A 25,497-nucleotide genomic window follows, 5' to 3' on the forward strand; every position below is an offset into this window, starting at 1 on the left:
GTTGGGTCACCCTAAAAGAAAGAGAAGCTGGCCTCTAAAAGGGAGAAGGAGGCTCAGTTGAGAGGAGAGGAAACTACTTTGGGAGAAGAGAGAAGCCTTTACTGCCTCCTGACCCCCAGCCTCCCCTAAGCCTGGGAGGGTACATCCTGTAAAAGAAACTCCTGAGAAAAAGACTCCAAAACACCTCTGAAACCTCTGGCTCCACTGAGCCATCTAAAGAACGGACTCCGGTTCATCCTAGGCTGTTCTGTGTTTGTCCTTGTTTTTTTGTCCTTGCGCTTGGCGGCACATCCGGCGGTGAACATCGGCATTTTCCCAAACACTAAGCACTAATCTGGCACAGTCCTCAATAGTGCGCGCCTCCTTAATTGTTAGCACAGTAGAAACAACCAACAACGCCAGCGTTTCCACTCGGGCCTAAAGGCCCTAAACAAGGTAGTATCCCAGGGGGTATTTTTTTCATTTGTTTCCCACAGTTATTCACTTTTCTGATTTCTGACATCGTGTTATATAAGAAAACCAAAAAATGTTCTAATGTTCGAGTACTTAACACTGATCGGCCGGATCTGAAAACTCGGTTTGGGGAAATATTTCAAACCAACCCCTACCGCAAAACTGCTTCTGCATCCCGACACGCCGCAAAAAAAGACTGATGATATAGCCGGCATGCGCGCATGTACCCTGACTGACATGCGTCAGTCTAATGCGCCCTGACGACGCGCCAGCCTTATACTGGTATATTCGCGACTGGATGCGGACTATACCCAATAGTAAGGACTGCAGCAATGGAAAACGAAGAACATCAAGCAGCTGCAGTTTCAAGCTGTCATGGACATCATGGAGAAATGATCAGCTACCATCATCAGCACACTGCTTTTTTATTATCTGCATTAAACAGTGCATGGTGAACCACAGCCCTTCTTTTCAAACAGGTACAGTGAGAAAAGGATTTTAATACAAAAAGTGAAAATTACCCATGGCTCGCATTTCTTCTCTATGTCGTTTAAGATTTTCCATTTCTCTAGCAGCCATGTTCATAATGTCCGTGATACGTTCATTTGTTGTGTTGTGAACCTAAGACCAAAGCATATCAGCAATGACTACTTATAGTGTAAATTGGCTGAAACAAAGCATGTGAAATAAGATGGATATGATCAATGAACCAGAAACATTTATAGCTAAAGAAAATGTAATCTCCCTTTTACCTCTTAGCAGAAAATTATGCAAGACATTTAATACTATATTAAATTTGCTTCTATGCTCTTATATTTGTCACAGACAGATTATGTTAATTGAAAACTAAGTAAAATTATTGACCTTCATCCAATTACTTGGCTTTTTGTTTCACAATGCCCTCCCCACCTTTTTCTCCACAAGCTGTGGTACTTTAGATGACTAAAATAAAGTGCATCTATTTCAAGCTTCAGAAATAGGAGGTACACAAATACAGATATGCAAAGATAAGCAGAGTAAAAAATTAACAAAATGTACATATCCAGACATTCTTCTAAATTCTATTAAAAAGCTTGCTGCACTAGGGGAGGAGAAAGATTACTTAGAGATTATGCTATCAATTAGGCTGGAAGTAGTGCACTGCAATGCATTTACGGTAACAGATTTCAGAAATATTTGAAAATAATGTTAATGCTTGATCTATAGGTAATGTGGTGAGCTGACAGGGAGGTGAAGCATTCAAGCCAAGCAGGACATGTCAACAGGAAATTTATTCAACCTAAAGATCACAAAATTAGAATCCATTGCCAACGAATGATCAGAAAAACTTGTGTGAACTATACAACATCTTCAACTAATGCATATAAAAACAGCAAGTGAAAACACATTACTGCAGCTTTATTCATGCTGCAAGACAATTACATTCATAGTTTACCTGACAGCTAGTGAAAAGCACGACAGTGTGGTATGACACTGTGCAGCTTCCACAGTAGACATGCCCGGACATTACATGAGGAACACTATCAGCATCATCATCCTCCTTTTTCCCCATTTCTGAACATGGGGTTGGAGTGCCACATCAACAGTCACCATCACCTAGAGCCAATTCAGACACCACTGGGCATTAGTTTTTTTTTTTTTTTTTTGGTGACTTTGCAGCAAGGCTATCACCACCACAAAAAAATGAAAGTAATGTACTCACTATAACTATGCATCTGTGTTGTCTTTTCATTCTTCCTCAATGTACGAGTTACAGATCCAACCTCGGATATGACTCAGCCACTTTCTACAGACTTTGGAACAAACTCTCGAGCTCCTCCGCCTACACATAATGCCCTAGACTATCCCAAATACCTCAAACTGCGTTTGCTGCCTTAAAAACCCTTAATACATAACAGCAGAAAGGAAGAGAAATTAAACCAGGGTTCAAACCTGAACTACGGGTTTCAAAAAATCCATCAGGGCACTCTAGAATATATGACAGGAAAGGGGAAAGGAGGGAGGGGAGTTGAGAAAGAATGAAAATGAACAACACAGATGCATAGTTATGGTGAGTACTTAACTTAAATATTTAATGCTGTCCTTTGCATTCTTCCTCAATGTATAGGACAGGGTCCCCAGCTACATAGATCTTGGGTGCCCTCATGGAAGGATATTCTGGTGAACTCCTGATCCAAAAGCAGCTCTGCTTCTGGAAATTATATCCAATTTGTTATAAGTAATTAAAAGTATGGGTGTTAAACCAGGTGACTGCTGCACAAATCATCAATGCAAATTCTAGACCAGAAGCAGATGAGGTTGCCATGGATCTGGATGAGTGGGCCTTGGGTGGTTTTGGTAGGAAGAGACCTCGCTGGGAATATTATCCAGGAAATGTAATTAATTAGTTATCTATTTGGCCAAAGTAACTTTAGAAACTGGAGAACACAGCCAACTAGTTGAAAAGACAAACAGCTGGTTCTTTATTCTAAAATATATTTTTGTGGGTAAGAAGAAACATAATTGTCTACGCACATCAAAAAGATGTAGCATGTACTCTCCCTTGTTCAAGAATTTTGGAAACAAGACTAGTAAATGAATGGTCTGATTTATTTTTTTGATTCAGATGCAATTTCTGTTAGGAAAGGAGAACTGCTTTCTAAGGTAACCCTCTCATTATATGAAAAATGATGCAAGGAGCTTTCAATGAAAGAGCCTGAAGTTTGGAAATCCTTTTAGCAGATGTAATAGCAACTAAAAAGGCCATTTTCCAAGACAGGAATTTTAAGTCCATTTTTGCTGAAGGTTCTAAACAGCTGAGTTAAGCCAAGCAGTGTTTTCGGTTAGGGGTAGGACCTCAGCCGTCCGCTAATCGCTAATGATTGGCAGTAGAGTTTTATGGGCAGGCCTAACAACACTAGCACAACCTTCAGTAAACGCCGCCCCATTCACGCATGTCGGCATAGACGCGAATAGGAACTGAGACGGCAGCAACGGCGTCTAACTGAACAACGCTCGCAACAGCACCACCACCGCAGTTAAGCCAAGCAGTACTATTGTTAAAGCCCAGGGAGGTGATGGAACTTTCACCGGAGGTTTGAGCAAAAATGTACCCTTTAGAAAAGCCTTACACAACTTGGAAGCAGACAAGCAAGAAGCATGGTCTCCCAAGTGGAAATTTGATATGACTGCTAACTATACTCACAGTGGAAAAACTAGTACCTTCTTTAAATAGAAAAGCAAAAAACTCCAGTACAGAAGACACAAGAGCAGTAAAAGGATCAATGTCATTTTCCAAGGCCCAAATTGAAAACCTTTTCCATTCACTCCTGTAAATCCTCTTAGTGGAATCTTCCTGTGAGGGCAAAATTATATCATGAACTGGAGAAGAAAGCTTGGGTTGTCTAGCTATTAATGGAAATGGATTAACCGTGCAGTTAGTTTGAGGGTTAGGATACTAGAATGTTTTATCCCCAAGGGATGTGCCAGACGGTCTTGACTGTGATCCAGTATCAAAAGAAGATAAAGATGAGACCAAAAGAAGTGGAACCAGACCTGGCGAGGGCAAAAGGGGGCAATTAGGATAACAGCTCTTCAACAGACTGGCTCTCTAAAAATTTTGAAATCATAGGTTCTGGGGTGAGGGGGGAGATAAAGGAGGCCAGAGGCTCAAACATGTACTACAGCATCTCTTGGCAACTCCCCGAGGGGGCATCAGGGCAAAATACCTGCTGCATTTGTTGTTGTGGGGAAAAAGAGCGCTGGAAGGTTGGTCCCAGCAACAGAAAATTTTCTCAGACAATGACTGAAAGACCACTCATGAGGCATCAGAATGGACCAGTTGAGTTATCCACTAGTTCGCTGGATTTCCCCAGAATGTGCACTGCTACTAGGAGCTCGCCCAGTGCTACATTCTCAAAACTTCTTGTCAGAGGGGGTAAGATAGAGTTCCACCTTGTTTATTGCTGTACCACACCACAGACATGTTTTGTTGGTTTACATCACAATTGCTCCTAAAGGGAGAACATCTCATAATGCCTATAATGCTAGTAGCACTGTTCTCATCTCCAGGCCTATGACATGCAAACTGGTCTCTTCGGGGGACCATGTGCCTTCGTCCTTCTCAAGAAATGCCCCCCCCCCCCCACTTCACCCAGCTGGGAGACATCCGTGGTCACAACGGCTACTGGGAGAAATGGAACAAAGGGCAATCTATGTAAATGTCTTCTGACTGGATCCACAAGTGAATATGATTTTTGCATACAGAAGTAAGTTTGACCAGGAAGGATGGAGACTGTTGAATACACCACTGAACAGCTATAGTCTATTGAAGAGCATTCATAAAGTAACGTGCTAATGGGACTAATACTACAGACACTACCAAGGAACCCTGGGCCTGAAGGACAAGTCTGGCAGCAGAAGCAGGATGAGAAATAATTTGAAGAACCTGAGGCTTGATTGCACATATTCAATGAGAGGCAAAGCAGCACTATGACTTATGTTTAGATGAGCACCAGTGAAGTCCAGGCTCTGTACTAGTAGTAGTTTGGATTTGGACATATTAACGGTTATGCTTAGTGATTGGCAAATTTGGAGCAAACAGTCCCTTGTCTGTTCTAGGAGATGCATAGTTGGGGCAGTGAAGAGCCAGTCATCTAGGTATGGAAACAGTTTATTTTAGCAGTCTCAGGTGAGCTGCTACCACTGCAATACATTTAGCAAACACCGTGGGGGCTGTCTTCAGTCCAAAGGGCACGGCTCTGAACTGATAGTGAACTGGCTCCCAACCGAAATTACAAGCATCTTCAGAAGCATCTGCTTATTTTGATGTGGCAGTACGTGACCTGAAGATAAACTCAGCACATCCAATCGTCTGTGTACAAGTGGCAAAATGGACTGAACTGTGACTATTCAAAATTTTTATTTCCTCACAAACTGGTTCAGGTTGTTAGATCAAAAATTTGTCAAGTCTCCTGTCTTCTTTGGCACTAAAAAGAATCTTGAGTAATTTCAGAATCCTCTCTGGTCTGGTGGGACCCTCCTGGATGACTCTTGTCCAGCAGCTTCTGAATTTCTTAAATTGCAGCTTTTCTCTGACTGGGTGGAATACCAGAAAGCGTTATTCTTTCTAAGTGGACTTTTGGGAAAATCGTATAAAGTAATCTCTGGATATTATATTATTTTAGCACCCAAGTATCTTGTTAGAGCAGCCCAGGTATCTGGGTGCAAGGACAAAGTGTCCCCGGACTGCCTCCAGAGGTAAGCATTCAGCCAGCCCTTTAGGAGTGCTGAAAGGGTCTATCCAGGAAGGAATCTCAGAAACCCCGGATTCTGGGGATTCCGCTGCCATTGTACAGACTCCGCTGTACCTGTCAGGATCAAAACCAGGTCCTCCTGAATAAAGTGGCCACCCTGGTGGAACACAAGCATAAATAGGTTATATAACAAAAGGAAGAAACTGTTATCCAAAAACAAGAGGGGAACTTACTCACCGGAGGAAGGAAATACCCTCCACAGCTTGAACAGGCAAATCAGATATCTTGTAAAGTCCTCTAAAGTCATTTACGAGGCTAAATTAGTATTTCTAGCTAAAGACAATCCTAATGCTTTCTTTAGCTAAGTCCGAAACCTTAAAGGGAATGCCCAGCTATGTGTTGAACTGACTGTGGATGGTACTAATCACACTGAACCCAAAGAAATTGCCAACCTGCGGGCAGACAGATTTGGCACAAATTTCACCCCCTGACCACACCAGACACAATCCAAAGCATCCCTGTCACCAGTCCACTACCCAGCATGTCCAAAGAGTAGGTCATATCTGCCCTCTCCAAGGCCAGAAAAACACCCTCCATGGGACCACGTAACATCCCAGGCTGCTTACTAAACCTAAAACAAAACCTAGCAGAACCATTTGAACTCTCTTCAACCTAAGCCTGAGCACTGGCTTTGTTCCAGCAGAGTGGAGAACAGTATTAGTAATCCCATTACACAAAGGCAGTCCATCAACCAACCCTGGAAATTAGACCCATACGCCTAACCAGCCTGATCTACGAGGCCATGTAAAGAATAAAGGACTTTTTCAACAAGGACACAGGTGACCTCAAATCTCTTAACCTGACCCAATTTGGATTTAAGGGCAGGTCTTCCTTATTAAACCCGGTGAACTTCTTTGAGAATGTCACCAAAGGCCTGGATGAGGGCAAAGCAGTACATACCTCCTTTCTTGACTTACCCACTTCCTTAGACATAACCCCCCCCCCCCACTCAGGTATTAAGAAACTCTCCCAGTTGGGGAATAATACATACATCACTAGATGGGTAACAAACTGGCTCACTGACGGAATGCATACTGTCAAAGTTGGGGATCCCACCTCCACCAGTAAAGCAGTTACAAGTGGTGTACGACGGGGATCGGTGCTGGGCCCTCCACTAACTAGAATCTACTTCTTGGACATCCAGATGAAAGCAAATGGCCTGTGGCTTACCAAGTTCGCAGATGACTGCAAACTAGGTGCAATCATTGAGTCACCCAACAATTTTAACATATTAGAAAAGGGGCTAATGAAAACTAATGACTGGTGCCAGAATCACAGTCTAAAACTAAACGCAAAAAAGTGTGTCATTATCCCCTTTGGCCAAGAAGTGGCCCCTGCAAATTACATTATAGATAGCACCCCCCCCCCCAAGCTCAAACACAGTGGTGAGAAACTTGAGAACACATGTTAACAGCAATTTAAACTTCAATCACCATGTTTCCACAGTGTTAAGTAAAGCCTTCTATGTTGCGCATCTCAAATAAAAGCATCACATCCAAGACTAAAGATGTTATAACTCCTCTATACTAGACCTTCATCAGACCAGAGAGTGCAATGCTCCCTTTTGCAGGTACCTCGCCAAACATCTGCAACAACTGGACAGACCACACAGGTTTATAACAAAGAAAACTGAAAGCCTCCAAAACATGACCTAAACAAAGACTGAAGGCCCTGGCTCTGTACTCTGTCCTACAAGCTGTTGACAGGCAACCTGTGCCTGGCCAGCACAGCAGTCTCTGATCCTGCTCTAATGAAAATGATGCATGCCAGTAAATCAAATGGGACAAGAGTCACTTGCTCCAGGGATCTCAGTACAGCCTGTGACATAAGCAGAACATGCTGGAGAGACAGAAATATCTCCCAGAGACTGCTGCTCCTCTGGAAAAAGCTCCCACTTCCAGAGAAGCAGAGGTCCTCAATAACCCTATTTAAGTGAAACCTTGACAACTGCATGGGAGACTGTAAATTCACCAGGGGGTGGCACCTATGTCCCTCATGGACAGAGGTAGTCTGTGTCAATCACTGATTTGCTCTAACGACCATCTAACCGTAGTCAACAAGGGTATTACATGGCTAGACTTGTTAAGGCTCTAGGGCCATTAGTCTAGTAACCTCTTATGAACTTATAAAATTCCCTCCTCTGTCTCAGAGGAAGTTGTCTCAGAGTGAATGTTGGAAAGATCCTTCGGATTTACAAAGCCACATTTTCTTGCCACTACTCTGATTCTTTACAGCAGAGAGCGTTTCCTTTCTGCTCACTGCGGGGAAGCATTTCTTTCATAGAAGTGTCAAACAAGTATCTTCCATCAAAAGAAGCACTAATGAAAGATGACATGACAGCCTCCACAGAATCACATAACCACATCTAGGCATGTCTCCCAATGGCAAGGTCTGAACTGGCAGCCTGTCAGGTGTCATCTGCTGCATGAGAAATCAACCTCATGGATGCTTTGGAAATACATTAAAGAGAGTATCCAGCTGAGAGGATGACCTTTTATAATCCTCTGCAGACAAAGACTCAGAAATTTTGAGAGTTCCTTGATGAAATCCCTCAGCAGTCCTATAAAGTGAGGCAAATAGCTCAGGGACCTCAAGGCAAAGGTCGCTGAAGCAAACACAAGCTTTCCAAACCTGTCCAACGCCCTGGACTCTGTTGTGGGGGATGGACAGAGGAGCTCTACTAGTTCCTTCATGGTGGCTGCCGCCACAAAGTACTAAGTACAGTTGTGTACACTAACCATAAATGTAGACGTTAGTGTACACTCACTGTTGCAGTCATTACATTTGGGTTATCTGCTTGCAAGTAGCACTCAGTTGGCCTGATTAACAAAGTCTTGGGTCCTGCGTCGGTTGCTGTGCCTTCTTCCATGACGTCAGGGGTATAAAACATGCAGCAGATGCCATTACATCAGTTTTTCTTGCCCCAGATGTCAGGTAACCCCCTAATGGGGAGCAATTAAATATAAAAGTACAATGATATACCTCCAACAAAAAAGCAAATACACCAAAAAGGCTTTTAAGCCTAGTAAAGGAAAGTAGAGGTATAGCCAAAAGAAGTTAGGGGGCTGGAGGGGGGGTAACCAGGACTGTAACAGTGAATAAACTCTAACATCTACATTTATGGTAATTGTACACAACTGTACTATGTTCTTCGTGTTTCACTGTTGCAGTCATTACATTTGGGTAGATTCCCAAAGATATGGTTGGGAGGAAGAATTTAAATAGCATTAGGACCAACTATAAGGCCCTGCAAGACTGCAGTGGGAAAGCCAGCTCTGGATTTAGAGAAAATTGGCAAATGATAATGCTTGGTAGAAGTATGCACAGAACTCCAGGTAGCAGCTTCTAGGATGTCCCTGGTAGGGACGCCTCTGAGAAAGGCTGTAGAGGTAGCTGCAGCCATGGTGGAGTGAGGTCTGATCCCCTGGGGGATAGGTTTTCCATGGTGCTTATAGCAGAAATGAATGCAATGGCCTATCCATTTAGAAATGGTTTGCTTTGAAATAGCCTTCCCCTCTGCCCCTGCAGCAAATGCCACCAGAAGTTGATCAGATTTCCTTTGAGGTTTAGTCCTGTCCAAGTAGAATCTAAGTTGTCTGTGCACATCTAAGGAATGCAGTATCCATTCCCCTTTGTTCTGTGGATTGGGAAGGAAGGTTGGCAAATGCATATACTGATTAAGAGCCACACTGGATACCACCTTGGCAAGAAGGATGGATTGGTTATGAGGGACACCCTGCCTGCATGAAAGATAATGAAAGGCTCCACTGCCATAAGGGCCTGTAATTCAGATACCCTTCTAGCTGAAGTGATTGCTAGAAGGAAAGCTGTTTTCCAAGAAAGAAATTTTAAATGTGCAATAGCAGCTGGCTCGAAAGGAGGTAGAATGAGTTTCTTTCAAACAAAGTTAAGGCCCTAGGCTGGGGTTGGAGCTCTCCTGGGTGGTCTCAAATTTTTGGCACATCTGAGGAACTGTGAGTAGTGGATGGGAGAAGAGGGGAGGTTCTGTGCTATAATGAGCTGAAATGGCTGAGGCATGGATTTTAATGGAGGAAAGACAGGCCCTTGTGAAGCATCTCAGTTACATATTGTAGAATCTGAGGTAAATTGGGTGCTGCTGTGCTCATCCCTTGAGATTGGTTCCATGCACAGAATCTTTTCCATTTTTCAGCATAAGATTTTCTAGTACTAGGCCTCCTTGCCTCTGAAATGATATCCATCACAGGTTTACTGAGGGATGGTAGGGGAGAGATTATGTAATTAGCCAGGCTGCAAGGTTCAGTGTTAGAAGCTGAGGGTGCAGAATCTGGTTCTCCTGCTGAGACAACAGGGAAGGAGTCTGAGGCAGGTGCCATGGGGATAACAGTGAAATCGCGCAAGAGGGGATACCAGTGTTGGCGAGGCCAGTCTGGAGCAATCAAAATTAGTAGTACTTTGGGAAGCAGAAGGGGGGGGGGAGGCATAGACAGTACAGTTGTGTACCTACTATAAATGTAGATGTTAGAGTGTCTTCACTGTTGCAGTCATTACACTTGGGTTATCCTGCTGGCAGGCGAGCCACAGTCGGCCCGAGTTCCAAAGTCTTGGTCCGGCATCGGTTGCTGTTGCCTCTTCCCTGACGTCAGCGCGCCTGGGGTATAAAAGTTGCACCCGATGCCATTTTCTTCAGTTTTTCTTGCCCCAGATGTCAGGTTCTCCCAGATATGAAGGCTGTAAAGATAAAAATATGCCAAACCACCATGCATATATTACCATAAACATTTCCTTCCTCTAAAAGCAAATACACCACATAGGTTGTATAGAGTTGAGAAGTACAGAATAGTCCCAGCAAAGAGGGGGAAGGTGGGTGGGTAACAAGGACTGCAACCGTGAAGACACTCGAACATCAACATTTATGGTAGGTACACAACTGTACTAGGTTCATCATGTTTCACTGTTGCAGTCATTAACACTTGGGTAAAATCCCAAAGCTGAGGTAGGGTGGCTGGGTCTAGATTGGATTTGGCGAGGCTAACAAGCCCTGCAGAACTGCAGTAGCAAAGCCTGCTCTGGATTTGGAGTAGAGAGGTAGGTGGTACTGCTTGGTAAAAGTGTGCACTGAGCTCTAGGTTGCAGCTTCTAAAATGTCTTTGGTTGGTACCCCTTTGAGGAAAGCTGCTGAAGTGGCTGCTGCTCTGGTAAAATGAGGACTAATGCCCTTGGGCACAGATTTTCCATGTTGTGCATAACAGAAGCGGATGCAGTGCCTTATCCATTTGGAGACTGTCTGCTTTGTAATAGGTTTTCCTTGTGATCCTGCAGCATATGCTACAAAGAGTTGCTCAGTTTTTCTGAAAGCTTTTGTTTTGTCCAAGTAAAATTGTAGTTGTTTGTGTATATCCAAAGAGTGCAGAAGTTTTCCCCCTTTATTCTGAGGATTTGGGTAGAAGGTAAGCAAATGAACAGTTTGGTTTAAGGCCACATTGGAGACCACTTTTGGCATAAATGTTCGGTTCGTCCTTAGAGAAACCCTGTCCTGGTGAAAAATTAGGAAAGGTTCCACAGCCATCAATGCCTGTACTGAAGTTATTGCTAGGAGCAGAGCAGTTTTCCATGACTAGAATTTTAGAATAGCTGAGCTGGCTGGTTCAAATGGAGGCAGTGATACTTTTTCTAAAACAAAATTGAGGTCCCAAGTAGGTACTGGTGCTCTCCTAGGGTGTCTTATATTCTTTGCCCCTCTGAGGTACTGTCGTAGTAGAGGAAGTGAGAAAATAGGAGGATCCGTATAATAGATGAAAAAGATAGGCCTTTGAACAACATCTCAGTCAGGTATTGCAAAATCTGAGGCATATTAAGGACCAGAGGGTCGAGCCCTTGTGCCTGGTTCCAAGCACAGAATCTGTTCCATTTTTCTGCATAAGATTTCCTAGTGCTAGGTCTCCTGGCTTCCAAAATGACATCCATAACAGCTTTAGAGAGAGGTGCAGTCTGAGTGGCTACCTTATCTGCCATGTTGCTAGGTTTAAGGTTCTGAGTTGACTGTGCAGAATCTGATTGTTTTGCTGTGTTAGAAGTTGAGGGATTTGAGGTAGAGACCAAGGTGGACCTTGGGACAAAATATTTAGGATCAGGTACCAGTGCTGGTTTGGCCAGTCTGGAGAAATCAGGATCATTTTTGGTCTCTCGTCTGACTTTTAGAAGCACTTTGGTGAGAAGAGGCATTGGAGGGAAGGCATAGACTGTCAGGTTTTTCCAGCTGAAAGATCGTGCATCCACTTTCCATGCTTGAGAGTGATAAGTCCTTGTGCAAAATTTCTGTAATTGACAATTGAGGGGAGGCAAAGAGATCTATGTCTGGCATCCCCACTCCCTTGTTATGTTGAACACTTGTGGATTTAGCTTCCATTCGTGAGGATCCATGAGATTTCTTCTTAGCTCGTCTGCCAGTGTATTCTTTGTTCCTGGCAGGAATTGTGCTTGCAGATGTACCTGGCAGGTCAGTGCTGTGTTTCATAAAGTCATGGCTTGTTTGCATAGGGGGTAGGAATGTGTGCCCCCTTGCTTGTTTATGTACCACATAACTGTGGTATTGTCTGTCTTTATTAATAATTGTCCTGGATGCATTAGGTCCTTGAAGGCTGTCAGGGCATTCTGTACAGCTAGCATCTCTTTTTGATTGATGTGAAGATGCATTTGTTCCTTGGTCCACGTGCACTTAATACATTTTCCTGCCATATGTGCTCCCCAGGCATAATCCGATGCATCCGTTGTTACTGTCTGCCTGGCTGTAGGTAAGGTGAAAGGCTGTCCCTTATTGTGGTGACAGGCCTGGGACCACCATCGAAACTCCTGTTGTAGGCCGGGAATCAAGGTTATGATTGTTTCTAGGCTGTGACAATGCTAAGTCCAAACACGTTTTAGATACCATTGCAGTTTCCTCATATGCAGTTTGGCATATGGAGTTAGTAGAATGCAAGAAGCCATGAAACCCAGGGCCTGCAGAATTTTTCTTGCAGGGAGCTTGGTCTTTGTTGCTATCATTTGAAAGTAATGTGTCAGTTGCCTTTGTTTGTCTGGCGTGAGATAAGCCATCTGGGCAGTTGTATTTAAGCTTGCACCCAGGAATATTACCTCTTGAGAGGGCAGTAGTTTTGATTTCTTTACGTTTACTGTGTACCCTAGGCAAATTAGCAATCTTTTTACAAACGCCAGGTGCTTTAGAAGAATGTTCTTGCTCTCTGCTTGTATAAGGCAGGCATCCAAGTAGGGATATATTTGAATTCCTTTTTGTCTGCAAAATGCAATTACTGGTGCCAGGCATTTTGTGAAGACCCTGGGCGCAGTAGATACGCCAAAGGGCAGTGCAGAGAATTGACAACGCATTGAGCCTGCTATAAATCTGAGGTATCTTCTGCACAATTGTCTGATTGGGACGTGCAGGTATGCCTCCTTGAGATCCCAAAGTAACTAGCCGAGCCTCTTTGCCCAGCATGGGCAGGAGTTGTTGTAGTGTTAACATTTTGAATTTTGGAACATCCAGGAAAGTTATTTAAGATTGACAGGTCCAGTATTGGCCTCCATGCTTTGTCCTTTCTGGGTACTTGGAAAATGTGTGAGTAAAATCCTTGGCCCTGTTCTTGTAGAACTTTATGAACAGCTCCCATTATCCATAAGAGCAGCAATCTGTTTTTGTGCCTCTGCCCATTGGTTTTGTGGCAGGTTTGGCATACTTATTTGTTTTGGAAGCGTGTGGAAGTGGAACCTGTACCCTTGAGAAACTATATTCAACACCCATTGGTCTTGGGTGATCATGTGCCAATTCTTTGAAAAAAGTGCTAGCTTTCCCCCTAGGGGTGCTGTCAACTGGTAAGAGCTTGGCATTTGCAGAGGGAAGTCATTGTGACAGTTTCCTATAAGGTTGTGATTTGTCTTCTCCTTGGGGGCTGTAGCACCCCATTGTTTAGGTCTGTAAGAGCCTTGGGGCTGAGATCTGCCTCTTGGGCGTCTGTATCTGCCTCTTTGTGGCCTGTCTGATACTGGAAAGGACCAATTTTTTGAAGGCCAGTTTCTGCTAAATCTGGGTGGTTGAACCTGTAAGAAATATTTCACAGTTTGCATTGACTTTGCTTTATCCTCCATTTTCTTTAACACCTCTTCTGCCTTAACACCAAACAAAGTATCATGCTGTAGTGGAACATCCAATAATTTCACTTTAACATGGTCAGGTAAACTTTGTTCTTTCAACCAAGCATGTCTTCGAATAACTGAGCCTGTAACTGCGGCTCTACAAGAAGCCTCTAATGAATCAAAACCACATTGCAGAGTATGCTTTCCCACTTGTTCAACTGCATGCAATAAATCCTGCATTTCTTTACTGTCAGGACCTTCTATATTTGTAACCATTTTCTGCTTTAACAATGACATGAGGTACTGTTGATATGTAAGCATGTGAAACTGGCAGTTTAAAGCTCTTACAGCTAAAGTAGCAGACGTGTAAACTTTTTTCCCCCATCTGTCCAGAGCTCTGGAATCCCTATCTGATGGGACAGGATTTTTGGCGGTGGAAGCTTTAACCCCTTTAGGACCCTGAGAAATAGTTTCTGAGTCTGCAGCGGGGTTTTTGTAAAGGAATTTATGAGAGTCAGGGACCCTGTAGTACCGGTCTGGCTTTACTAGTGCAGAAGTAAAGAATCTGGAGACAGACTGGATTCAGAAAAAACATCTACAATATCAAGCACAGGGGGGATAGCTAGGGGCCTGTGCTGAGGCAATAGAAGGAAATCTCGGAGCCTTTTCTTGGATTCTGAGTAATCCTGGCTCTCCCAATAGAATAGAAATGTTCCCTTCATGGTGTGCAGGGTTTCCCCAAAAGAGTAATCCTCAGGCGGTGAGGCTGAAGGAATGGACTCCTCAGCATCAGACTCCTCATAAGGAGGGACAGAATAGCCCTGGTCAGAAGAAGAATCAGAGGAAATGGAAGCCTGATCAGAGGAATCATAATCAGTGTCTTGCCTAGGCCTTTTGTCAGGAGGGAGATGGGAGCCCCTGATTAAAGTTATAAGGTCTTCGGCCATTTTAAGCATCTGTTACTTTGGCATGGATGCCTGTTCTGGAGAATGCTGCACTTGTTTCCTTGTCTTTAATGTTGTTTTTGACTTTGTCTTTGCTGCTGTAGTAGCTTTAATTGTAAGCTGTGAAGGTCTGAAAACACCCTCAGAAGCTGGTGCCTGCTCAGTGGTTCCGGACCAATCTGAAGGTATATTTTCCGTAGACCCAATACCTTGGGTTTCCACAGGCCTCGGTGTCTCCACGTAGCTGTCGGTTACGGCCTGTGGCTCTGAGGTAGCGGGTCTCAGGAGCTGCGAAAGCTCCTCCCTGAGAACCGGTGACTGGCCTAGAAGAGGCTTCGTCAACGGTTTTGGACCTCGGATGCCTGTCTTTCGTTGTCCTTGTGTTTTTCATACATTCCGGTCGTCGGTTGATCCGATGGCATTATGTAATTAAATCTTCATCCAAAATAATGTAAAGCAAAATCAAACAGACGTTTAATACTGTGTTTATTGAATCTAGCACAAAACCGACTAGTAACGTCGTGGTCAGGGCCTAGGCAAGGAATGCAGTAAGAGTGAAAGTCCTTATGAGGTATTTGCTTCCCACAAGAAATACAATTATTAACTTTTACTGACATCGGTCTGGAGCAAGAAAAAGTTTTCCCAATGGGGTACTTAGCTTTATTGAAGACTTCGGTTCTGAAATTCAATTTTGAAAATCTCAGGAGTCGGCCGACCGGCACTTGCGAACTGCTTTTGCTTCGGGCACCGCGCAGCTAGAAAGACTTTAGAAAATGGCGTTGGTTGCAACTTTTATACCCCAGGCGCACTGACGTCAGGGAAGAGGCGACAGCAACCGACGCCGGACCAAGACTTTGAAACTGGGGCTGACTGCGGGTTGCCTGCCAGCAGGATAACCCAAGTGCAATGACTGCAACAGTGAAACACGATGAACATTGATAGGTTTTTCCAGCTGTAGGACAGAACATCCACTTTCCAGGCTTGCTTGTGGGGAGTCCCTGTGCAAAATTTGTCCAATTGGTAGTTCTGCGGAGAAACAAACGTGTCTATATCTGGGCTCTCCCATTTGCTTGTCAACATGTTGAAAATCCTTGGTTCCAGTTTCCACTCGTGGGACCATGAGGTTTCTGCTTAGTCCGCTTCCAGTGTATTTAATTTTCCTGGCAGGAACTGACCTTGCAGGTGCACTTGGTAGCTCAAGGCTGTGTTCCACAATGCCATGGCTAGTCTGCAGAGGGGGTAAGAATGTGTACCCACCTGCTTATGTACCACATGACAGTGGTGTTGTCCGTCTTTACCATAAGTTGTCCTGGAAGAATGTGGTTCTTGAAGGCTGTCCGAGCATTCAGTACACAGCTAGCATTTCTTTTTGATTGATATGAAGATGCATTTGACTTGGGTTCCATTTGCCCTGAATACACTTACCTGTCAGGTGAGCCCCCCCATGCATAGTCTGATGAGTCTGTTAGGGTTTGGGGGGCAGGGGTGGTGTGAAAGGTAGTCCCCTGTTTTGGTGGCAGGCCTCTGCCAACCAAAGGAATTCTAGTTAAGGTATGATAGGAATCATTGCTTCTAGATCCTGAGAATGTTGACACCATAGGCTTTTTAGATAACCACTGTAGTTTCCTCATATGCAGTCTTGCATATGGAATTAGAAAAATGCAGAACACCATGAACCCTAAGCCTTGCAGTATTTGTCTTGCAGACAGCAGGATTTTTGTGGCCACTTGTAAGAAGTGGGTTGTCAAATTAATTTATTTCTCTGGATTGAGGTAAGCCATCTGGGAAGTTGTATTCCAGCTTGCTTCCAGGAATATAATTTGTTGACAGAGTATCAGGTGTGATTTCTTTTTGTTTATGGTGTATCCCACACAAGTTAGAACCCTTTGTACAAAGGCCAGATGATTCAAAAGTATGTCCTGGCTTTCTGCCTGAATTAGACAATTGTCCAGGTATGGGTATATTTGAATATTTCTTTGCCTGCAAAATGCAATAACTGGAGCTAGGCATTCTGTGAATACCCTGTGCGCAGTAGATACGCCAAAGAGCAGTGCAGAGAACTGATAGTGCATGTGGCCTGCTTTGAAGCGTAGGTATCTTCTGCAAGATTCCCTGAATGGGATGTGCAGGTATGCTTCTTTTAAATCTAGTGTTGCCAACCAGGCATCTTTGCCTAGCATAGGAAGTAAATGAAGAGTCAGCATCTTGAATTTTGGAATTTCCAAAAATAGTGTTTAGAGTAGACAGGTCCAGGATAAGACGCCATGAATGGTCTTTTCTGGGTACCAGGAAAATTCTCGAGTAGAAACCTTGTCCCTTTTCCGGTACCAGTCAAATAGCCCCCATGCTTGAGAGAAAGTACTTGTTTTTGGGTCACTGCCCACTGATTTGGGGGTAGGTCCGGCCACCCGATTGGTGTTGGCAATGTGTGGAAGCGAAATCTGTATCCCTGGGACACTATTTAAAACCCATTTGTCCTGGGTAATGAGTTCCCAGTTCTTTGCATGAAAAGCAATCTTTCCCCCCAAAGGGGCAGTCAGCTGTTAAGTGCTTGGAAATTTTAAACGGAAGTCATTGAGACAGTTTACCATGGGGGGGGGGTTATTACTCCCAGATTTGGAAGTGGAGGCCCCCCACTGTTTAGTCCTGTGCCCCCCCCCCCCGGGACTGAAACCTGGGACTTGTACTGTGTCTGGGTTTGGCTTGAGAAGACCTGGAAGGAGCTGGAAAGGACCAATTGTTAGAGGGCCAGTGCCTATTAAATCTAGAAGGCTGAACTTGTAAGAAATCTTTAACAGTTTGCATAGATTTATCTTCATCTTCCATTGTTTTAAGAACTTCCTCAGCCTTGTTGCCAAACAGGCAGTCCTGATTTAAGGGAGCATCCAACAATTTAGCTGTAACATGATCAAGCAAGGATTGCTCTTTTAGCCAAGCAAGCCTTCTGAGCACAGACCCAGTAACAGCAGCCCTGCAAGAGGCCTCTAATGAATCAAAACTACATTGAAGTAGTTTTTTCAACTTGTTCAGCAGAATGCATTAAATCCTGTATTTCTTTATTTTTCACACAGTCAGGAATCACCATTTTCTGTTTAAGCAATCCAGTAACATGTTGCTGATACTTTAACATATGAAACTGGCAGTTTAAAGCCCTAATGGCCAAGGTTGCAGAAGGGTAAACCTTCTTACCCCATCTATCCAGCGCCCTGGAGTCTCTATCAGAAGGAGTAGGATTTTTAGCAGAAGTCGTCTTAATGCCCTTGGGCCCCTGTGAAATAATCTCTGGATCCGCAATAGGATTTTTAAAAAGGAACTTGCGTGACTCAGGGACTCTGCAGTATCAGTCAGGTTTTCTGAGAGCAGGAGGCAAGGAATCAGGGGCTAAACTAGATTCCGAAAAAGCATCAACAATGTCTTGTACAGGAGAAATAGCTGAAGGCCTGTGCTGAGGTAGGAGTAAGAAATCCCTAAGCTTCTTTTGAATCAGAAAAATCCTGGCTTTCCCAGTGGAAATGTTCCTTTAGAGTATGCAAGGTTTCCCCAAAAGAAAAATCCTCTGGAGGGGAAGCAGAGGGAATGGAGTCCCCTGCATCAGAATCCTCATAAGTAGATAAGGGCAAATCCAGATCATCAGAAGAATCAGAAAAAACAGAATCCTGGTCAGAAAATTCATAAACAACTGTAGTCCTAGACCTCTTAGAAAGGGGGGGGGGGGGGAGTTGGCTACTCCTGATTAGAGTTAAGTCTTCAGCCATTCTTATTTGTTTTTTAGGCATAGAGGTCTGAGCATGTGGCCTGGACGTTGGTTTTTTAAGCATGGTTCGAGATTTAGGCCTAAGTGAAGGAGACGTCTGTTTAATATGCAAGTCCGTAGGCCTAAATACACCCTCAGAAGCTGGTGCCTGCACAGTGGCTCCGGACCCATCCAAGGTATAGACATCCGCGGGTTCCATAGTTGAAGCATCTCACGGCACACTGGACTCCGAATGGGTGTCAGTAGAGGCCTGTGAATCTGAAGTAGCAGGTATCGGGCTGCGAAAGCGCCTCACTGCGTACCAGCGAACTGGCGACTGGCTTAGAAGTGTCGTTGGCAGTTTTGGACCTCGGCAGCCTGTCTCTGTCTTTATCTTTGCGTCTTTTTGGAATCCCGGTAGTCGGATGGCTAACCGACGACATTTCTGAATAATTAAACAGAGAACCGAAATATTTACAGGCGAAAATATACAGATGACGAATAGTGCGCTAATTAAAGCACAAAACTGACAGCAAGGTACGTCATGGTCAGGGCCTAGGCAAGGAATACAGTACGATAAAAAATCTTTATGAGGTATTTGCTTTCCACAAGTAATGCAATTATTAACTTTTACTGACATCGGTAAGGAGCAAGAAAAAGTTTCCCCAACGAGGTACTTCGCTTTAGTTTAAGACTTCAGTTCTGAAACTCGAATATGAAAATTTCAGCAGTTGGCTGACCGGCACTTGCAAACTGCTTCTGCATCAGGCACTGCACGGCAAGAAAGACTGATGCAATGGCGTCGGCTGCATGTTTTATACCCCTGACGACCTGATGTCATGGAAGAAGGGACAGCAACCGACGCAGGACCCAAGACTTTGTTAATCAGGCCGACTGAGTGCTACCTGCAAGCAGATAACCCAACTGTAATGACTGCAACAGTGAAATACGAAGAACATCCACAGCAACAACAGGGACTCCTTTGTTCCAATGGGGCTTACCTTTTGGAGGAACTAAAATCTTATCTGGATGATATAGGATTAGTTTACCAGAATCTGGTTCCTTCCATGCCCAGCAAGAAACTAGGTCGATAAGCTCATCGTCCAGGGAGTCATGCAAGACAAAGACGGGCCCAGCACCAAAAACCTCCAGAAATACTTTCTCCTCAGGGGAAGGATTACCTGATGACCAACCACCTTTCTGCTTAAGGATAGAAAAGTTGTGTAAAATCTTACCATAACCACAGATGTCTTTCTCTTCCATGTTGCAGTATTCTGCATAGGGGTTTACTCCTCGTCTCACGTATGTACGGCCAGTATACAAAGGTTTTCAGTCCCTCTGAGGTGAATGTTGACGTCTGACGTGGCTGAGGGAACGAGGGCCATAAAAGTGACGTTGGCATGCACCAACCCTCAGAACTGAAAACCCCAGTCGGAGCCAGTCCTAAAAGGGCAATGCCAGTCCAGTGCCACCCAGATAGGGAAATATAACCTAACAAGAGGGGAAGGTGGGTGGGAAGGAATACTGCAATATGGAAAAGGACAATCTATTAAGATTTTACACAACTTTTGTATGTCCTTCGATTCTCACGGTGCAGTATTCTGCATATGGGTCAGTGCCAAAGCTAACTGTGTTAGGGGAGGTGGTATAGAGGCAGATTCCAGGAATCCGTGAAGAATAGCCCTGGCAAATCCTGCCCTGGATCTAGAGATGTGGTCAAATTTGTAGTGTTTGGTGAAGGTGTGAACAGAAGACCAAGTAGCTGCCTCCAGGACAGTAGAGGTGTCCAGACCCTTGAAGGCTCCTGAAGAAGCCATGGCTCTGGTGGAATGTGCTTTAACTGCCCCTTTCAGAGATTTATCATGGAATTGGTAGCAGGATGTGATGGCCGAGATGCAAGTAGAGTTGGACTGCTTGGACACTGCCTTCAAAGAGTTAGTCAGCCTGTCTGATGGACTTGGTTTCAAGGAGGTAAAACCCAATGCAGATCCAGGGAGTGCAATACTCTCTCTCACTGTCCCCCTGTAGATTGAGGAAAAAGACAGGTATGTATATGGCCTGGTTAAGGGACAGGTCATTCACCACCTTGGGCATGAAGGATGGGATAGTTCTAAGGGTAACCTATCCTTGTGAAAAACTAGAAATGGAGAAATAGTCATAAGAGCCTGTAGTTCTGATACTCTCCTGGCTGAGGTCAGGGCTACTAGCAGTAGTTTTCCATGTGCAATGTTTTAGAGAATCTTTACCTGCTGGCCCAGGGGGAAGTGTAAGCTTTTCAAGCACGTAGTTAAGATCCCACGGAGGAGGGGAGAGTTTCCTGGGAGGTATGAGGTGAAGTACCCCCTTAACTCATTAACCCAGGGTACCTATTCATGGTGCCTCTGTGCTTAACATCGAGCACGCCATGAGAAGATGCTAATTGCAAGCTGTTACCTCCCCCCAAGTGCCTTCCACAAGTGCAAGAAAGTGTAGTGCAGATTTGTAGATGGGCTTAATGTAAAACACGCTGAAATCCAACTGAACTTGTAATTAATCTTATGTAGTTATGATTGAGTGTTTTTACATTAAGGTCACATTAAATTTTTTGTAGAAAATCTGCTTACAGAGTAGTTGATAAAGCAAGTGGTGGTGGCAGCCAATCAGATTCTTGCAATCCAAGCCACCACTTGCATAACACCTCACCTTCTTCTGTGCTGTTTTCTGTCAAAACGTCATGTCAAAAGGTTATGGCTGTCTGTTCCAAGTGTCTCCTCCCCTTTATTTTTTTTTTTAAATACTTTTAGATACCTTTCTTTAAACATTGCCCAAGCCAGTTCTATGTTTGTATTATGTTTTTTGTAAGGGTTTGGTTGAATCCCTACTGTCCAAAGGTGTGGCACTATTTTTCTGAGACCATTTGATCTATGATGTCAGTATGCTGCTGTTCCCATTGCTCGGCCACAAATGACTCCCCTTTAGTCGAATTATACAAGGGCCTGTTTGATTGATCATGTTCTAGATCATCATTAGGTTCCACAAAGAAAATAATACATTTATGCACATAAACATGGACCCGAGTTTTTATTACACTCATAGGTAGATAATATGCGCAAGTAGAAACAGTCACTTATTGAATTATCAAATCGATCAAGTTATTTCATAATTTTAAGGGAAGTGGGGTGGATTTAATTTGTAATAGTTTTTCTTTGAATGCCGTGGAGGCCAGGACTCCTGAATTTCAAACCCCAGAAACTGGACTGATCCTTTTATATCGCAAATGCAAATGAAACACTTCATTTAAACAAATACCGATTACTTTCGTCTAAAATGACTTCAGCCTGTGATCGCTATTTGATCCAACGAAGTGGTTCTTCTGCTTAAGCCTTAAATCAGCTGTTTTTAACTTTTTTTTTTTTTTTTTTTTTATAATTAGCAGCATTGTGTTCAGCCATGGGTAAATCAGTAAGTAAAAAAAAAAAAATTTGAAAACTTTAGTGTATGGCAATTTTAGTAATTGACAATTATACCCACAACAGCTGCCCCTCCTATTATGTACTGTCCTCACAGAAATGCTTGCCGGTGGAACACCCACTAAATGGACTTGGGTGCATATTTGCTTTTATAAGAAGTCATTTTTGGATTTCATTTCAGCCATACCATTCCACAGCTTTGCTTAAAGCTTATGGACAGAAACACTTGAATAGGGGAAACTGTCTCGTTCTTTCTGCTTGCAGAATGCAGTTTTTTTTGAAGCCACGAGCCATTATGTAATGACAGGTATCTTTGTTGCTGATTTCTACACCATACCGAAAAAGCAACTCAACAGGAGTCTTATTTTTTGGGCAACTTTTTAAGTTTTATAAGAGCACTACTTAAAATCTGTCCCTATTTCTGCTCTCATCTTCCCCCATTAGTTTACGCTTTGTCTAGATTTTTTGCTCTAAGAAGCTGAGGGGTATGGCACGGAGTTCCTTGTGCTTTTCAAACTGCTCCATATAGTAAAACTTTCCTTATTAGAACGATCGTTCACTGTGGTTCATTTGTATAGTAACCACAATCAATGAACCATGTAAAAAGCAAAGTTTTACTATCAACAGCAGTTGATAAGCAAATGGGAAGTTGCATCTGGAGAGGAAAGTTGGTGTTAGAATCGTTTACTTGGGCTGAAAAGGTATGAAATGTTATGTTTATACATGTCATTATTTTTTTTAATAATACATCATTTTAATATAAATCTAGTGGTAAGGTGTGCAAGTGTTTCTGCTTGGACCTAAACATCACCGGAGGGCAGGCCCTGTTTATCTTGTTTTTATAATTAAAGAGTTGTATTGCTAGACTGAAATATAACACAAGTTAAGAGAGCATTTTACTTGTGTTGGTAACTTATTTTTTTACGTGCACAGGACCATACATTTCTGCTTGCTTAGGAGGCTTTGGAATTGTTCTCTCGTTGTTTGTGTGCATGCTGGGTTGTGATGGTCATATGTTACAACAGAAGCTCGCAAACGTCAGGCAGCCTTAGACTACACTGACGCTCATTCCTGCACATTTGTGTGTTTAACAATGTGCAATAATTGTGAGGTTACACTAGTGGTGATCTAGTTCTCTTCAGCTATTGGGATTTGCAATAAATATGTAACACGCACACACCAAACGCATACACCAGGTTTCCTCTATTTTCTGTGTTTTTACGGAATTTTTGGTGTCATCACAAACTGCAGGTCTTCCTGAAATTGAACAGAGTGTTTTGGTTTAGTACTTGCAAGTGTGGATACTTTTTAACCATTGTGAATTTTGAGAAGACGACGTTATACCTTGTTCTTTGTCTTAATGTTATACAGAAGTTTAACTATGTAATGCATTTGCCAAGTAAAATGTTACCTGCCATATAAGCACACAAGCATTCTTTAATTCATTGTTTCAGATAAATTCACTGGTACTGTTGTATTCAGTGCGAGTTCAGATCTTAGTGATTCGCATACATGCATTATTCAACTTTTATTCTGAATTTTGGAGTTGATCTTTTGATAGGGTGTGTATGTTTGAGCACGTATAACAAAATATCAGTATCAGCACCCCATTTCATTTTTTTACGTGGGATCTTGATGTTGTGCTAGCTGTCACCACTTATAATTCAAAGCCACTTTTCCACCTGTCTCATGTCTTCTCCGACAGGTTTCATCCTTTTTTACCTACTTCCTATCTTTCGCAAGTCTGCTTTACCAAACAGTGCTGTGCTTTCTTGCACATGTGCCCAACCCACTTTAATCTGTTCACTTTGATATTCTTTGTAATTGGGCCTAATTCTGTTCTGATGTACATAAAGACAAATGAAAAAATGAGAACATTGTACTACCTCTCTCGTGCACTTCATCTCAATCCCCTCAAGATTTCTCACCTGCTCAGCCATCTCTGCCTAAGTTTGTGCCATAAAGTAGCACTGGTTTTATCAATGTTTTGTACAAAGTACATTAGTACTGGTTTGGCAGTCTTCGGTCCTAAGTTACCACTGCCACATTTTGCTAGTTGGTTTAAGCTCCTCTGATTCTAGCTATGGCCTCTCCATTCAGATTTCCCTACTCCTCAGCCACTCCTCCCAAGCACATTTAACAGTTTGCCTGTTACACAGTTTCTCTCTCAGGTTTTAAGCTTTCTGTGATTTCCCCCATTCACTGTCATGACCATTATATTGTCTATGTTTGGTTTCATACCATGTGCCTTCGGTTGTGCATTCTAGTCCATTGTCATGCTTGTAGTATCACATTGTCTCCATACAGCATATATTTGTTCTTTCACCTGTACATCCTTGAAACTGTACAACCTGTATAACATTTTTGTTTAACACATCTATTGCTGACATTCAAATGTATGGGAACTAGTATGATGAAATGTTTATTAAATGTTTATTAAAGTTGAACAGTTAGCTGAAATTAATAAAAAGAGGAAACAAAATAAGCTATAAAGGGATGAGGTAGAATATAAAAATAAGCTAGCTTATCCTTTGCCTAAAGCCTACTCAGTTAAAAAAGATGTACTAAACACAGAAGGTGTAGACAAGGCAAGTTCTAGTAATAATGGTTTAAGGGAATATGATCCGTACCCTGAGTATGAGGAGGAGTATCCAGCTTTAAGGAGATCAGAGAGGCTACAAAATAAAAATACTAAATTATCATAATAATGGGGGTTTTTTTTAGACCCAAAGGGTGGAGCAAGGGCAAAGATACATTTGAACAATTTTCGTCAGTGGCGGAACAGCAGCTTCCGGTAGCCTCTAATGAAATTATTTATTCCTTTGATGGTATATTGTTGAACTATCAGGGATTTAATATATTTAATTATGCTAATATTTATGTGGATAAAAATGTTTTCTCCTTATTTAGAAAAGGAATGAAATCTGTAACTAGCAGGAAACCAGATGTGGTTAAAGACAATCACAGAACTTAAACTATATACTAGAAAACTAAACTTGCAATATTTGTTTAAAGACAACATTTATAAAAGTAGTGAAAGGGAGGTTTTTAAAAAGAAAAGTTGTTTTAACCCACCTATGCACCCTACTACAGCTATATATGACCAACTATGTTCCCAAGAGATATATGAAACAATACAAAAGAACAATGTAAGACAGTACAACGTGACTAAAGAGGAAAGTGTTTTATTGAACCAGTTTAGGGGGAATTCTAATTTGAGGTTTATGAAACCGGACAAAGGACGGGGTATGGTCATAGTGGAAAAGACAGACTATGTTAGGAACATCTGTTTAATGTTACAGGATGAAGACAAATACGAAACGGTGTCTAGAAATGAGACAAATACAGCGCATAGGAAGATTCAAATGTTATTAGAAGATTCCTTGTTGCAAGGTGTTATTAATGAAACATTTAAATTTTTGAGGAATGACCACCCCACAAGTACCAACTATGTTTGGCATACCTAAAACCCATAAAAATATTCTGGATCCCCCATATCGGTTAAATATCACTTC

At 42.8% G+C, this 25,497-nt stretch overlaps 1 protein-coding gene across 2 annotated transcripts in view; it reads right to left on the bottom strand.

Annotated features, from left to right (window-relative positions):
* BAZ1A (bromodomain adjacent to zinc finger domain 1A) overlaps positions 1 to 25,497 on the bottom strand; it is a 3,222,221-nt gene that overhangs the window by 2,327,591 nt on the left and 869,133 nt on the right. For both annotated transcript variants that reach the window (XM_044074116.1, XM_044074115.1), the window contains exon 7: positions 975 to 1,074. In XM_044074116.1, the coding sequence (XP_043930051.1) occupies positions 975 to 1,074 (100 nt within the window). The remainder of the gene's footprint in view (positions 1 to 974; positions 1,075 to 25,497) is intronic.

This window comes from Protopterus annectens, chromosome 6.part0 (assembly GCF_019279795.1).
Source record: "Protopterus annectens isolate FY-2018-M chromosome 6.part0, PAN1.0, whole genome shotgun sequence".
Classification (NCBI taxonomy): Eukaryota; Metazoa; Chordata; order Ceratodontiformes; family Protopteridae; genus Protopterus; species Protopterus annectens.